The 14,345-nt window shown below is 37.9% G+C and overlaps 2 protein-coding genes and 1 long non-coding RNA gene across 4 annotated transcripts; 2 read left to right on the forward strand and 1 right to left on the reverse strand.

The window, feature by feature from the left end:
* The first annotated feature begins 669 nt into the window (after positions 1–669).
* LOC108457052 (ERAD-associated E3 ubiquitin-protein ligase component HRD3A-like) lies at positions 670–5,030 on the forward strand. The gene is made up of 6 exons (XM_017755862.2): positions 670–1,509; positions 1,621–2,109; positions 2,733–2,948; positions 3,404–3,727; positions 3,849–4,091; positions 4,620–5,030. Exons 1-6 carry the CDS (start codon positions 685–687, stop codon positions 4,827–4,829), a joined length of 2,307 nt encoding a protein of 768 aa, XP_017611351.2. The 5' UTR covers positions 670–684; the 3' UTR covers positions 4,830–5,030.
* Positions 5,031–6,292: 1,262 nt separating this feature from the next.
* On the forward strand, positions 6,293–9,366 carry LOC128284245 (uncharacterized). Its single transcript, XR_008274627.1, has 2 exons — positions 6,293–7,166; positions 7,288–9,366. It is a non-coding gene; the product is annotated as an uncharacterized LOC128284245 (long non-coding RNA).
* On the reverse strand, positions 8,830–12,875 carry LOC108453996 (zinc finger protein VAR3, chloroplastic). Of its 2 annotated transcripts, XM_017752271.2 has the most exons (8): positions 12,358–12,875; positions 11,791–11,908; positions 11,210–11,556; positions 10,935–11,051; positions 10,429–10,545; positions 9,504–9,602; positions 9,256–9,422; positions 8,830–9,120 (listed from the first exon to the last, which is right to left on the reverse strand). In XM_017752271.2, exons 1-7 carry the CDS (start codon positions 12,753–12,755, stop codon positions 9,305–9,307), a joined length of 1,314 nt encoding a protein of 437 aa, XP_017607760.1. In that variant the 5' UTR covers positions 12,756–12,875; the 3' UTR covers positions 8,830–9,120; positions 9,256–9,304. The 2 variants fall into 2 exon arrangements, with proteins under 2 accessions (XP_017607760.1, XP_017607759.1); XM_017752270.2 differs by having other exon boundaries at positions 8,830–9,422.
* Positions 12,876–14,345: the final 1,470 nt, after the last annotated feature.

Raw genomic sequence — 14,345 nt, forward strand, 5'->3', positions numbered from 1 at the left:
ATGAAATTTTAATTATTATTGATCTAAGAGTTGAACCGATTGAACTAGTTGAATTGGTAACTAGCGGTTTGGTCTGTTCAACCACCAGTTCGACTATTAAAACACAGGATATGTCATTATGCGATACAATCTAAGAATGTCATATCATTAAACTTTTTGTTTTTTAAAGTTTCATCACCAAACTTTTATATTTTTCAAGTTTAGGGACCAAAATAGTCTTTGTTGTCAAGTTCAAGTGCTAAAGTGAATAAAAAAGTACGTGTACCAAAGTGAACCTAGTTATCAAGTTTAGGGGATCAAATTTATATTATCCCTTTTATGAATTGAGTAGAAAAACTAGGTTCAAATATGCTATCAATCCCCTACTCTTCTCAAATTAGAAATTTAGTCCCTATTCTTTTATTTCTAGCAATTTAGTCCCTTACATTTTAGATTTTAAAATTTAAGTTCATTACAAACCTTTTTTCAATTACATTGCTACTAAGCGAGTATTTTTTTATATTAAAATGTCTCACCCATAAATTTAACAAAAAAAAATCAGTGTTAACAATTAGATCTGAATTTTGAAATATGAAAAGTAGAGGACTGAAGTCAAATAAAAGTAAAGGGACTAAATTCTAAAATTGAGAAGAGTAAAGGGACTTGTATCAAATCTTAACCAAATAATTGAAGGAAAACCGAAGGATGCAGGTTGACATGGCAAAAAGTGATTGGGTGAATGACAAATGTAAACGTGGCAAGAATGAAGCACCTCTCTCTCTCTCTCTCTCTCTATCTCTATCTCTGTTTCTCTTTCAGTCTCTGGAATGGATATCTCGATTCGACCGTCTTCTGATCTCATGTGACTTCTTCTCCCCCCCCAAATCACAGGTATTCTTTTACCTTTTCCCCCAACAAATCCAGTGCTCCGACAAATCCTCCCTGTTTCCGACACACACCTACATCATCATCATCATCATGTCTAGGTCAAGCTGCCATCTCTTCCTTTTCCTCTTCCTCCTCCTTTTCTCCCTTTTCCCGTTTCCCCTCCTCGCCCGCCCTTTCGTTCTCGTTCTCTCCCAAGACGACCTCAAGGATGTCCAAAACGACGACGCTTCCCCTCTCGATTCCGATTCTTCTTGGGACGACGATGACTTCGGCGGTACTCATGTTAAGCCTGATGATGAGCTCGATCCTGGATCTTGGCGCCGTCTCTTCGAGCCACCTACTACCCTTCTCTCCCCTTCTCATGATACTTCCCTCGATTCTTACTACGCCGCCGTCCAAAAAATCATCTCCGCTTCCAACAACGGAGACGCCAGGTTGATGGAGGAAGCCGCGGCTGAGATCGAGACCGCTGCTAATGCGGACGGTGATCCGCACGCTCGTTCGGTGTTAGGTTTTTTGTACGGGATGGGGATGATGCGTGAGAGAAACAAAGCTAAAGCATTTTTGAATCATTATTTCGCTGCCGAAGGTGGTAATGCCCAGTCCAAGATGGCTTTGGCTTACACTTACTCGCGTCAAGATGTAAGCTTCTCTTTTCTTTCTTCCTTTATTTTTTTAAAGAAATCTGATATCTCCTTTTGTGGCTTTTCCCCCCAATTTTCCTAAACATTTATTGTTTTTTAAAACTTTCAGATGCATGAAAAAGCTGTTAAATTATATGCTGAACTGGCAGAAACAGCGGTAAACAGTTTCTTGATATCCAAAGATTCGCCGGTAATAGAACCGATTAGGATACACAATGGAGCTGAGGAGAACAAGGAAGCTTTGAAGAAATCAAGAGGTGAAGACGATGAAGATTTTCAGATATTGGAATATCAAGCACAGAAAGGGAATGCCGGTGCTATGTACAAAATGGGTCTTTTTTACTATTTCGGATTGAGAGGGTTGCGCCGTGATCATTCCAAGGCTTTGATGTGGTTTTTGAAAGCTGTGGATAAAGGGGAGCCTAGGTCTCTTGAACTTCTTGGTGAGATTTATGCTAGAGGGGCTGGAATTGAAAGGAATTATACCAAGGCTCTTGAGTGGCTTTCACTTGCATCCGAACATGGGCTTTATTCAGCTTACAATGGGATGGGCTATTTACATGTTAAAGGCTATGGTGTGGAGAAGAACTATACCAAAGTATGTTCATTTTTCTCTTCACTATTTTTTTTTTTTTGTCTTGTTATCCCGACCGTGCTTTAGATCAGTGTGCCTTGTTTTTTACTTGTGCTGGTGTCTTGACATAGGCATTGTGCTTTCAAATCAGATGTTCTTGGCTTACATTGTTTACCTGAAAATCTTAGTTCAATATGAATTATCTTTATATTCAATGCCGTTTGGCTATACTTGCACTGTTTTATAGTTTTTCACTTCATTGAATGTTTTATAATTTGAAACTTATGGCAGACTTATTCTGATTTCTATTTTAAAGTTGTTCTTTCTTCTATTACTAATCTGGATGGATCATGATGTTTTATAGCTTAGATTGATGACAGTTATTAATGGGTTAGATATACATAGTTTTGAATCTAAGAATAGTTGTTGATTTCCATGGCTGTTGTCTGTTCCTTTTGTAAGATTTTTGTAAGATTTGAGGCTACTGACAATTCATTGGATAAATTTTTCCATTTTTAAAAGAAAAAACGTACAGTTTCAAACCCTTTAAGAGTGAAGACAAAAAACTATATCTGGATAGCGTGTGGTTATAGTTGGTATGTTAAGTGCAGAGTTGGGCCAGAATGTGATTCTTTACTTTTTTGCAGGCAAAAGAATACTTCGACAAGGCTGCTGATAATGAAGATGCTGGTGGGCACTATAATTTAGGAGTAATGTACCTTAAAGGGATCGGAGTGAAGAGGGATGTGAAGATTGCTTGTAAGTGTTTTATTGTGGCAGCCAATGCAGGTCAACCAAAGGCGTTTTATCAGTTGGCTAAGATGTTTCATACTGGTGTTGGGCTTAAAAAGAATCTTCCTATGGTAAATAGCATGGTTTATGCTTATAGTTTTTTGGTTTTTTAACTGATTGCCTTCTTAAGAGTTCTATATCTTTATGAATGACATACTTAAAACTCCATTTGCTTAACCTCAAGGTTCTATATTTATGTTTTCTTTATGTAATAATTTCACCTTGCATGTATTACCAGGGGAATGTTTTTTCAGAAAATTTCCCTGATTTACATTGAGGTTTTAGTGTTAATATATGCATGCTAGAGCTTACATCAGTATTTCAATTTCATTCCTAAATGGAAAACGAATCTCCGATCACTGTAGAAGATTTTGAAACTTATAATTACTTTAGAAAAAAGTTTGCAATAATTATAGCTCACCGTTGTTTATGTTTCATGAATGAATTGTGACATGAATCCCTTTAGGATCATGAATGATCCTAATGTCCATGTACATTATAATTAGAGTTTCTTCCCCATTTCCAGGCTACTGCATTATACAAGCTAGTTGCCGAACGGGGACCATGGAGTTCCCTCTCTAGATGGGCACTTGAATCATACCTAAAAGGTGACATGGGCAAAGCATTCCTCTTGTATTCTAGGATGGCTGAGCTAGGTTACGAGATAGCACAGAGTAATGCTGCATGGATCCTTGACAAGTATGGTGAGCGCAGCATGTGCATGGGTGAATCTGGGGCTTGCACAGATGCAGAAAGGCATCAACGTGCTCATTCTTTGTGGTGGCAAGCTTCCGAGCAGGGTAACGAACATGCGGCATTACTTATTGGGGATGCATATTACTATGGCAGAGTATGTATCTTAGTCTCTATAGAGAAGTACTGTCTACTTTTTGGGATAATCTTTACCCGAGCATATTGCTATCTTATTACTTGGCTGAGGTTTTCTGTAACTATTTTCTTCTCTTTTTCAGGGAACTGTGAGGGATTATGAGCGTGCAGCTGAAGCTTACAAACATGCAAAATCCCAATCGAATGCTCAAGCTATGTTCAACCTGGGATACATGCATGAGCATGGCCAAGGACTTCCTTTTGACCTCCATCTTGCTAAGCGGTACTATGATCAGGCATTAGAGCTAGATCCTGCAGCAAAGTTGCCTGTCACACTGGCACTAGCAAGTTTGTGGGTACGAAAGAACTATGCTGACAGTTTCCTGGTGAGTTGCTCTTTGTGGTATATGTTCTGTTTTTGCCTCTCCCTGCCTGAGCATGTCTGAAGATCGGGCCCTGTTCAATCTTTAATGCAATTATGTCCTGTTCATTTTGTCAAATGCTTACAGTTGAATACAAGTGATTGAACAGACTGAACAGGATATATATTTTTATACACACACTCATATTTGAATGTCAACTTCAGTTGTAATATGTACCATTTCTCCGTTACTTGTTGTCCTCACCCTGTCCTGTGTTCCGGTTATACAAATGCAACCACTAGTCCGCATTCCATTGACCACATGGACTTTTTAACTGTAAAACTGGAGCTGAGCCTAACATCTTCAGACCCTGTGAAAGCAACTTGGCAGTGTGTAGATATTGATAATGAAAATTTAGTATCCTTGGTTCTGGATTCACACCGTGAGACAGTGATCCGAATTTCTGCCAAGTACATGAATCTCAAAACTGTTTTTATACCAGCTGTTTTAGTTAGGTCTTCTGACTCATTGCTATTTTGTTGTTTCGATTAGGTCCACATAATTGATTCCCTGCCTGAAGTTTATCCTAGAGTTGAAGAATGGGTGGAGAATGTGATCATGGAGGAAGGAAATGCAACAATATTGACACTATTTGTCTGTCTACTCACTGTTCTATATCTGCGTGAGCGACAACGCAGGCATGCTATTGCTGCTGCGGGGGCACACGAACCTAATGAGCATGTTGTACCTGCTGCACGCTAATTGTCAGTGTTGGTATTAAGATTAGATGTGTTTTTTTTCAAAAGTTAAATCTCCATAGCAAAAATGTATAGATCGGCTTCTTTGGCCTTGTTCTAGAGAGCTCCTACATTGTACCATAGAGAATATTCTAGTCCAAAAAGATTAACATAAGTTGAAAAACGATCTTTTGCCTCGAATATCAAAACATGTACTTTATGCTAATTTCAGTTGGGTTCTTTGCTTTATCGAATTTAAGTAGTTTGTTTACTTCAAAATTATACATGCATTATTGATTCAGAAATTTTCAAGTATCCATGATGAAATTCCCTTCCTGGGTCAATAAAATACATACTTGTATATATATGTGTATACCAAATAAATCAATCTAACTTTGCAATGGACATAATGGCCACAATCATTTTTGCTATGTTGGAAAAAATTTATGCCTGTCCTTTGCACTGCTGTTTCTGCTAGTCCTCAGGCCCTTAAGAGAAGGCTTTCATGGGAGGATCTCAATCTTTTGGCTATGGATGTTGCTGAACCTCGGGTTTTATCTGGTGATTTTAATTCAATTCTGCACAGAGATGAGGAAGGTGGAGTGGAGTTGATGCGGACGGGGTCTAACCTTTTTCGCTCATTTATTTTTTATAATGGTCTTCATGACATGGGATCTCAGGGACCTATGTTCACTTGGAATCGGGGTAACCTTTTTAGCAACTTGATCGAGCAGTTTGTAATGATCTACGGAATGTGATCGCTCCTGAAAGTAACGTAGGCAACTTCCTAGACCCAAGTCTGATCATCAACCGATTTTATTGTCTGTCTTCAAGGCCGCACATTACTACTAATCGACCAATTTGTTTCTTAGCTAGTTGGTTATTGTACCCTCGATTTCGAGGTCTTGTACAAGAAACTTGGAAGTGGACTCAGGATATTGTTACTAACTTGGATGATTTTACTTTGAAAGTCCAAGAGTGGGATAAATGTGTTTATGGTAACATCTTTGCAATTGGGTTGGGTTCAGAAAGCTCTCTAAATATTTTGACACCAATCGACTCCAAGGACAGGAACAAGAACTTAAAGTTGAGCTTGAGAGCATCTTGAGTCAGGAAGAGATCCTCCGGTACCAGAAACCGAGAAGCGATTGGCTTCTTAATGGCGATAGGAATATGAAATTCTTTCATAGCAAAACTTTGGCCCGTAGGAAGATGAATCGAATTGAGGCTCTTAAGATTGTTGGTAATTGGTGCTTTGAGAGTGATATTCTCTGATGCCATGCAGTGAAATTTTATAAGCAGTTGTACATTGTGGATTCGCAATAAACTCCTCGTCTACTTTGTTCGGGCCAATTTCCTTTTCTTAGTGCATGGGAGAAGGACTTGTTGGTTAGTAAGGTTTCAATGGATGAAATTAGGCAAGCGGTCTTTAGTATGGCACCACTTAAAGTGTCGGGTATTGATGGATCCATGAGAAATTTTATCATTGTTGGTAGTGTGCTAGATCTTGTGACACGGGTGTTCCAAGGGTCTTAGGTAGGATCCTAACCTTAATAGAACTTTGTTGCTCTTAATCCCAAAAGCGACGGGAGAAGAGATTTTAGCCCAATTTCGACGTATCAAATTTTGTACGGTTCTCTATAAAGTTATTACAAAGACCTTTGTTAATCGTTTACGTTCGGTCATGCAAAAGTAGATTGCACAAAACTAGGAGGAACATTGCGAAGTTGCTTAAGAAGCTATCCATATCCCATACAACGGTAGGTGAATGGCGATCAAGATCGATTTAGAAAAGGCTTATGACAAGATTCGATGGAATTTTCTTGAAGACTCTTTATTGGATGCTTGTCTTCCTGTTTCATTCGTCAATGTTATTATGCACTGTGTCACCGCGGCATCCTTGGAATTTCTCTGGAATGGTTCAGTCTTGGGAGTCTTTTCTTCCATCTCGCGGGGTGCGTTAAGGGAGCCCATTGTCTCCATTTTTTTTTTTTGTCTTGGGAATGGAGCGACTGGGGCATTTGATTGATCAGGCTGTTGCGGAGAAGAATTGGGAACCGTTGATGCTTTCCCGTAGAGGTCCAGCACTTTCTCTAACCTAATCTTGTTTTGTCGAGTAGATTTACGTCAGGCTATGATAGTTAATGAAGTTCTGGAATCCTTTATGCCAAGCTTCGGGCCACAAGATCAATAAGCAGGGGACTCAATTTTTTTTTTTTCTTCCAACACTCCGGATCCGACTACTTTAGCCACAAGTGAGAGACTCAGGTTTGTTATGGTGACAGATTTGGGAAATTATCTTGGAATGCCAATTTTTCATAAGCGCGTCACAATCTCCACGTTTCAGTTTGTTGTGGATAAGGTATGATCCAAGTTTAATGGTTAGGATGCCCGTCAACTCTCTATGCCCGGTAGGATTACCTTAGCGAAGTTTGTGCTCCTTTTTATACTAAACTATTTCATGAGTTCTGCTCACATTCCAGGTTCTGCATGCCGGAAGATCGAAAGAATAACCTGTGGGTTCATTTGGGGATCCAATTCCACAAAAAAGAAGCCCGCTCTTGTTCGCTGGGAAGACTGCTGTAGACCAATTGACAAAGGGGGTCAAGGTGTTCGGTGTCTCCAAGTGCAGAACAAGCTTTTTCTACTCAAATTGGGCTTAGTCTCCTTGCTAATACTGATTCTTATTGGGTACGTATTTTACGTAATAAGAATAATGTACATGGAATGATCCTGGTGTGTATCAACCGTAGTAACCACTCTTATACCTGGCGCTCCTTATCCAACGTTTGGCATCACGTGACGAAGGGAGTAGTTTGGTCCATTGGTGATGGGAGATTGATTAGTTTTTGGAATGATGTTGTCCCCCTTAAAGCATATCACATACCTGGAGTGAAGGTTGACGAAACTCTCTCATCGTTTAGAAACTCTTTTGCCTCCACTCACTGTTAACAGAATTGTTGGTTTAATGCCCCCAATGCTTGATGGAAGTCCTGATCGACTCACTTGGAGATGGTCATCGGGGGGTCGTTTCACTATGGCTGAAACATATGGCTGTTTGTTTGATAATGGTGTGATGAATTCTTGTAATTTATGTCTTGAAACTTGGAAGGTCCTTGCTCCACAGCGTGTTCGAGTCTTCTTATGGTTACTTGGCCAGTCACGTTTACTCACTATGATGAGCTAAGGCATACAGGTATGACACTATGATGAGCGAAGGCATAGAGGTATGACAAAGGAAGGCTTTTGCCCACGATGCGGTGAGTTCTCAGAAACGACATTGCAGACAGTGAGAGATTGTCACTTTGCTAAGGGGGTCTGGAGAACCATCCTACCTGCTGCGTCTTGGAACTTGTTCTTTACAACATCGGGCGATGTTTGGCTTCAATGGAATCTGAAAAATGAGGGGTACATTGTAATGGTTGAAGGTGAGTAGCCAACCTTTTCTCTACAACTTGTTGTCTGCTTTGCAAAAATAGAAATGATTCGGTTTTCAAGAATATGAGCAGTAGTAGCCATGAATTAATCTCTACTAGTGTGGCTTGGACGAGAAGCTATTCAGATGCTAGAATGAAGGACTGTTTTAAGAGTAGTCAGGTCGCTACAGAGCCTTGGCAGACACCGAAAGAGGGGTGGGTCAAACTGAATATCGATTGCTCTTTCACATGTCACATACCTCGTGCAGGTATTGGGGGAGTTATTCGGGGGTCTAATAGAAATTGGGTAACTCGTTTCTCAATGGAACTAGGTGAGACAGTTTCCAGGTTGAGGTGAGGGCCATGTACGAGGGTCTTATTTTTGCTTGGAGCAGAGGCTTTCACCAGGTCGATGTTGAAAGTGATAATGTTGGGCTAATTGAGTTAATCTGCAACAGTTATGCAGCAGATAATAAGTTACTGGTATTATTACCCTTGGTTCGTGCTCTTTGAAGGAGGGATTGGAGGGTCTAGTTTAGGCACACAGTCAGGGACAACAATAGAGTAGCAGATGGCCCGTCCCGGACTCATTTGCCTATTTTTTGAAACTTTTAGTTCAAATATATAAAGATTAATTTGTTTATTTTTTAAAGTCTTCTAATACAAGAGTCTCCATGTTACATTTACTATTTTTTTTCCAATGTTGATCGTTTTACTCCCTAGTTTTGGAGATTTGCTGAAAACTAGTGATTTACTGTTTACATGATCGATTTTGGTAGACGCCCTATTTATTTTCCTAAAGTCTACCAAACTATGAGCTTTGATGGCCACAAAAACAAACTATGAGCTTTGATGGCCACAAAAAGGGAGGAAAAGAAAAACCGTAAACTTTCCATCATCCTGCATAAGTGGTAAACATTTGCATGATACATTGTAACCGCAAAAATTGGCAAACTACAACTATACTATGGGAACCCAAAACTCAAAAGCATGCCATAGGCTTTGACAAACATGCAGCAAAAAGCAATCACTTACCATTGCGCACTTTGAAGAATGGTACTCAAATGCCAAAGGCTTCATGTTATTAGAACCGCTGAGGTCTCTTCCATGTGTGCTCATCATACTCATTTGTTGCTTCTTCAGGGCGTTCATGTTTGCACTTTAGACAAACCTGGTTCCTTCTATAATTCAAGAAATCACATCTGCACAGGATATTGTACTAGTAAGTATATATCAATTTTCCAATCAAAACTGAACTTGAGAGGGATAATAGAGAGACATACGAAGGGCATTCCCATTCTCCAGGATTCAACTGTCTCTTGGGCCTTGCCTCTTTGCAGCGTAAACATTTCCTATTACTCGCAAAATTCATAAATCCACACCTGCATAGAGGAAATCAATATTAGGATAAGCATGAATGGATCAAACTTTACAAAATTGCAGACCAGAAGCAAGTTAATCCCCTGTAAATCCATGACTAGTATTCCATCAGTTACATTTAAATTCTTTTTAATGCGATGAAATTTCAAAGAGCTCCATTTAGCCCCTTTACTTTCGATCTTGTTGGTTTTCAGGCTTTTGCTTTGTTCCCCCCTGTTTTCTCTCTCCCACAAATTGGAACGGTGAAACTTTTATATCTTTGAAAACTGAATATTAAACCGATTTGTCCAAAAGCTAACTCTATAATCATGTGAAATACCCATCTCATTTTGCGGGCATATGCTCAAGCATGATACATGTCTTCAACCCAAAAAAGAAACCAAAATACACAGCATAAGAATCAGATGAACCCAAAACCCAATAACAAACAGAAAAGCATGGGTTTGAAGGAATAGCAAGCTAGGTTTTGCAATATCCCTTCACCAGCTTTATGTTATTAAGCATATATTCTTCACGGGCTCAAGCTGGGAGCAGCAACTCGTGATTGAAAATAGTGAATGCTAAAGCCTAAGGATCCTAGTGCACATCATGGTATTTCTTCGTTTTCTTCCATTACTTTATATTGTGTTTTATTACAATCTATGCTAATACGATATGCATGAGACTTAGTTTGCAACAAGACGACAAGCATGGATGTGGCCAAATCACCTAGCAGATCATAAAATATGGGACTACAGTACAAATTCTATTTAATAGAATTATACTGAAGATGGATATTCTTGAAGAACAAAAAGGCTTCTTAACAATATAAACCAAAAAGAAACTTACCCTGGGCAGTTCCAATCCCCCTTCTTCATTTGAACATCATCTGTAGCAACCATCTTTGGACCCTCTGCTTTACACTTTAAGCACCTTGTATTTCTAGAAAAGTTCATGAAACTGCACCTGTAACATAAAAAGCAATGAATAGCCAAGGTAGAATGAACAAACAGTCACACTCATCAGAAAAATAATTGCCAACCGTTGTATCAAACCATAACTTTTAACTGTAAGGCCTAAATGTCCGACTTTTTAGTTGACCAACTATTACACAAGAAATTTAATGATCTTATTCCCTCATTTCAACATATGTCATCCAAACAAACTTGTAAACATATTAATTAAATTCTCACAGTATTTTGAATCTGAACCAACAAAGAGTAAAGTGCATGACAATGTACTATAGTGATAAAGATGAGCTTCACACCCAGTGAACATTCATAACAAGCAATTAGTATAATTGGGAAGCATTAAATAATAGATGATGACAGCTAGGAAGCTAAATGGAAACTCACTCTGAGCAAAGCCAATCTCCTTTCTTCATCTCAATTTCTTCTCCACGAACATTTTTAGGGCCACCTTCTTTGCATTTTAGGCATTGCAGATTTCTAGAGAAGTTCAAAAAGTTACATCTGCAATTCAGAAGCAAACCTGGCTTATAAACATGAAATTCCATGCAGAGATTTTAGAATGCGATGACATAGGAGAATAAAGTTCATATCCATTCACTTTCTATTCAACATAATCTCAGGAAATAACCTCGAGCAATTAAGCTTCATATAAGACTTACTTGGGACACATCCAATCTCCTCTCTTCATTTCAACATTTTTAAACTCTGCATCATCATTGCCACTAATTTGTTTTTCCTTCCGAGGACGAGCTTTAGCAGCAGGCTTAGGAATTTCAGCATCACATGACGTCTCACTCAATTTTGTCAAGTCTGAAAGTAGATTCCTTGCAGATGCATCAATATGCTCTCTACCAGGAGGTTTCTCTCTCTCCAAAATAACAAGGGGATCAAGGGCATAAGATAATAATATACGCACGATGTCCACAGTACGAGCAGCTGCTTCAGATTCCTTTAGTATCACATAAGCTCTATCGCAAGAACCACGCAGATTGCAAGCACCACAAACCTGCAGAAAAGTGCTTCAGTCTGACATCACTTGAAGTTCTTATAGGCCGGAGCAGTTGGCAGAAAATGCGCCTTTCCACACCCAAGTTTTCACTTTTCCATGACATAGGAATGTTCAAAAACCAAATAAATTTTAAATAACTGCAGATTCATCCTATTAAGAGCATATTTCTTGCGATGTGCAATATACGACTAAAGATAAAGAACTAAAATGCTAATAAGGAAAACGACATACATCCCCTTCGTCGAGATGAACATAGGCTCTCAACCTTTTAGCTGAATTAACGGATTTTCGTAAAACATTAGGACATCCACTCCCCACAACCGTTTCAATATCATCAGTAGATAACAATCTGCACTAAACAGAAACATGAAAGTTAAATTTGTGATCATTAGTATTATATAAATTGACTACAACAAAACAGATCATCTGCACTGCATTGCCCCTCATGAATCTTCAGAATCCTACTTTCTTTTAACGTTGTAGGAGCATAAGCACAGTAATAATCTTCCATTTGACGAAATAAGAACTAAGACTATGTTTCATTGTCACATTTACTCTACCCCATCAGCTTTAGGAAATAACCAGCCTAAATACTAGTCTTTAAAAGAGAAAACAAATAGTGAGCTTTTGCATTTGCATTTAACCAATTAAGTGTTGATTTTAATCAAACACATAGTTTTATTTATGTTAATGAACAGAAAAACAACAAGCAAAAGGAACTTTGAGTTAATTTAGAGGAGAAATGGAAGTGACGATAAACAAATAGCAGCAAAGTGAAAAAGAGAAAGAACCCAGTACTTGAAAAGATCGAAACGGTCACGAGCAAAGCTAATACAAGCGTCTTTCACAAAATTCATGTCCTTATAATCATTGCCAGCATCGGAAGTGACAGTATTATTAGCTTCAACAAAGTAACCTTTGGACTTTAATCTGTCAATGAAAGTGACCCATTCGGGCCAGGGGTGGGATTGAGGCTCAGCGGAAACGGTGTTGGCGTTAAGTGTGTCGAGGGCGGCGGTAGAGGAAGTGTAACGGTGGAAGCGGAGGGAGAGGGCGGGCGGGGAAGAAAAAGGAAGAAAGAGGGGATTGCGAGCACGTATGATAGAGGTGCTCAGGTGTAAGAAAGCTGAAGATGACATTTTCTTTGGTAGATTGTATGTCAAAGATGATGAAAGAAAATTTTGTAATGTGGCCATTTAAACCTGTTCAAAGAGCCTTCGATGTTAAGCGGATTTTAACCGAAGCAAAAGAACGAAGATAGGGTTTTATGTAGCGTGACTGCAATAGCTGTGTGGATAGGGTCATAGGCTCATAGCATTCTATTTACAACGCCTACTGGTGTAATCCAACCGAGCCCAACTTACTACTATCCAGGTCCAATTTGACTCAAAATTTGAAGCTGAGTTTGCACTCGATGTTTATTTATTTTTAAGTTTAATTTCGGCTTTATATTTAAGCTCAAATTTAAAAATTTGAGCTTGATCCAATAATTAAGCTTAGGGTTAACAATATATTAAAAGTAATAATGTAATTTAATAATATAAAAATATGAAAAATTACATAAAACTCGTGAGTTATTTGAGTCAAGTATTATTAAGCTCGAATTCAGCTCAATTGATAGCTCAAACTACTCGAGCTCAGCTCGATAATTACCAAATTGAATTCAAACTTCTTTTCAAGTCGAACTCAAGTAACTTGTGACCACCAGTATCTCGTTTACACCCTTATTTACACATCTATCTCCATTTTGGTAGAAAATTAAAAATGCCAAAAAAAATACCAACAGATTATGAACTGATGAAACTTGATAGGATCGATTTTTTTCTTTGAAATTGAATTCAAAGTAAATTAAGCTAATTATTCTAAAAAATGATTATGTTAAGATTGAATTTAACTTATATCTATCCAACCTCACTTCGAATATTAATGAGATTAATAAATATCTTTAGAAAAAACTCCCACCCATCTTGCCACCGCTGTTATACTTTGGCATAAACTCAAAACTATTGTTTTGTCAATAATAATAGACTTTATTAACAGGAAGTATCAAGCTGTTGAGTTTGTTTGAGTTAGGTTTCTAGATTATTTTTTTAATTAATTTAGATATTTAAATTTTCGTTTGTTATTGGAATTAGTTCTTACTTATTAGTATCGTTCAAAAAAAATTAGCTAATGGAATTGTACCACATTACCATCCATTAAAATATAATTAAAAGTAATTATATTAATCATAAACAAAATTTACTCCCTCCTCTCCCTTTTCTCATCCTATCCACCATCCCTTGATTGCTTCCTCGCAGCTTCGTTCCTCTCCCTCTCCCTCTCCCTCTCTCCCTCCCATCATTCGGCTAAGGATTGGCTACTGAGAGGAAAGGAGACGGTTAGGAGTTTTTTTTAAATATTAATGTAAATAGTAAAATAAAATATTTTTATTATGTTTTAATGGGTAGTGACATAACAGTATCTTATTAACTGTAATTTTTTTAATAATAGATATCAATTTTAATAATGAAATCAATTTTAGATACCCAAATCGATAAAAAATATTTAGATATTTCACTTTGAATAAATTTAATAAGTTACGTTGCTCTATTCGATTAATCCTTAATAAAATGCACATTGATTGGAGAGTAAAATATGAGGATGCCCTATGGTTAATTTACAGACCATTGGCTTACCAAGTTCTTTTATAATGAAATATGAGGTTTAATAAAAATTGGTGGGTTATTTTATTTGTTTAAAACAAGTTCATATAAACTAATTGTTTCGAAACAACAATAAAATTT

Source organism: Gossypium arboreum, chromosome 11 (genome assembly GCF_025698485.1).
Source record: "Gossypium arboreum isolate Shixiya-1 chromosome 11, ASM2569848v2, whole genome shotgun sequence".
Classification (NCBI taxonomy): Eukaryota; Viridiplantae; Streptophyta; class Magnoliopsida; order Malvales; family Malvaceae; genus Gossypium; species Gossypium arboreum.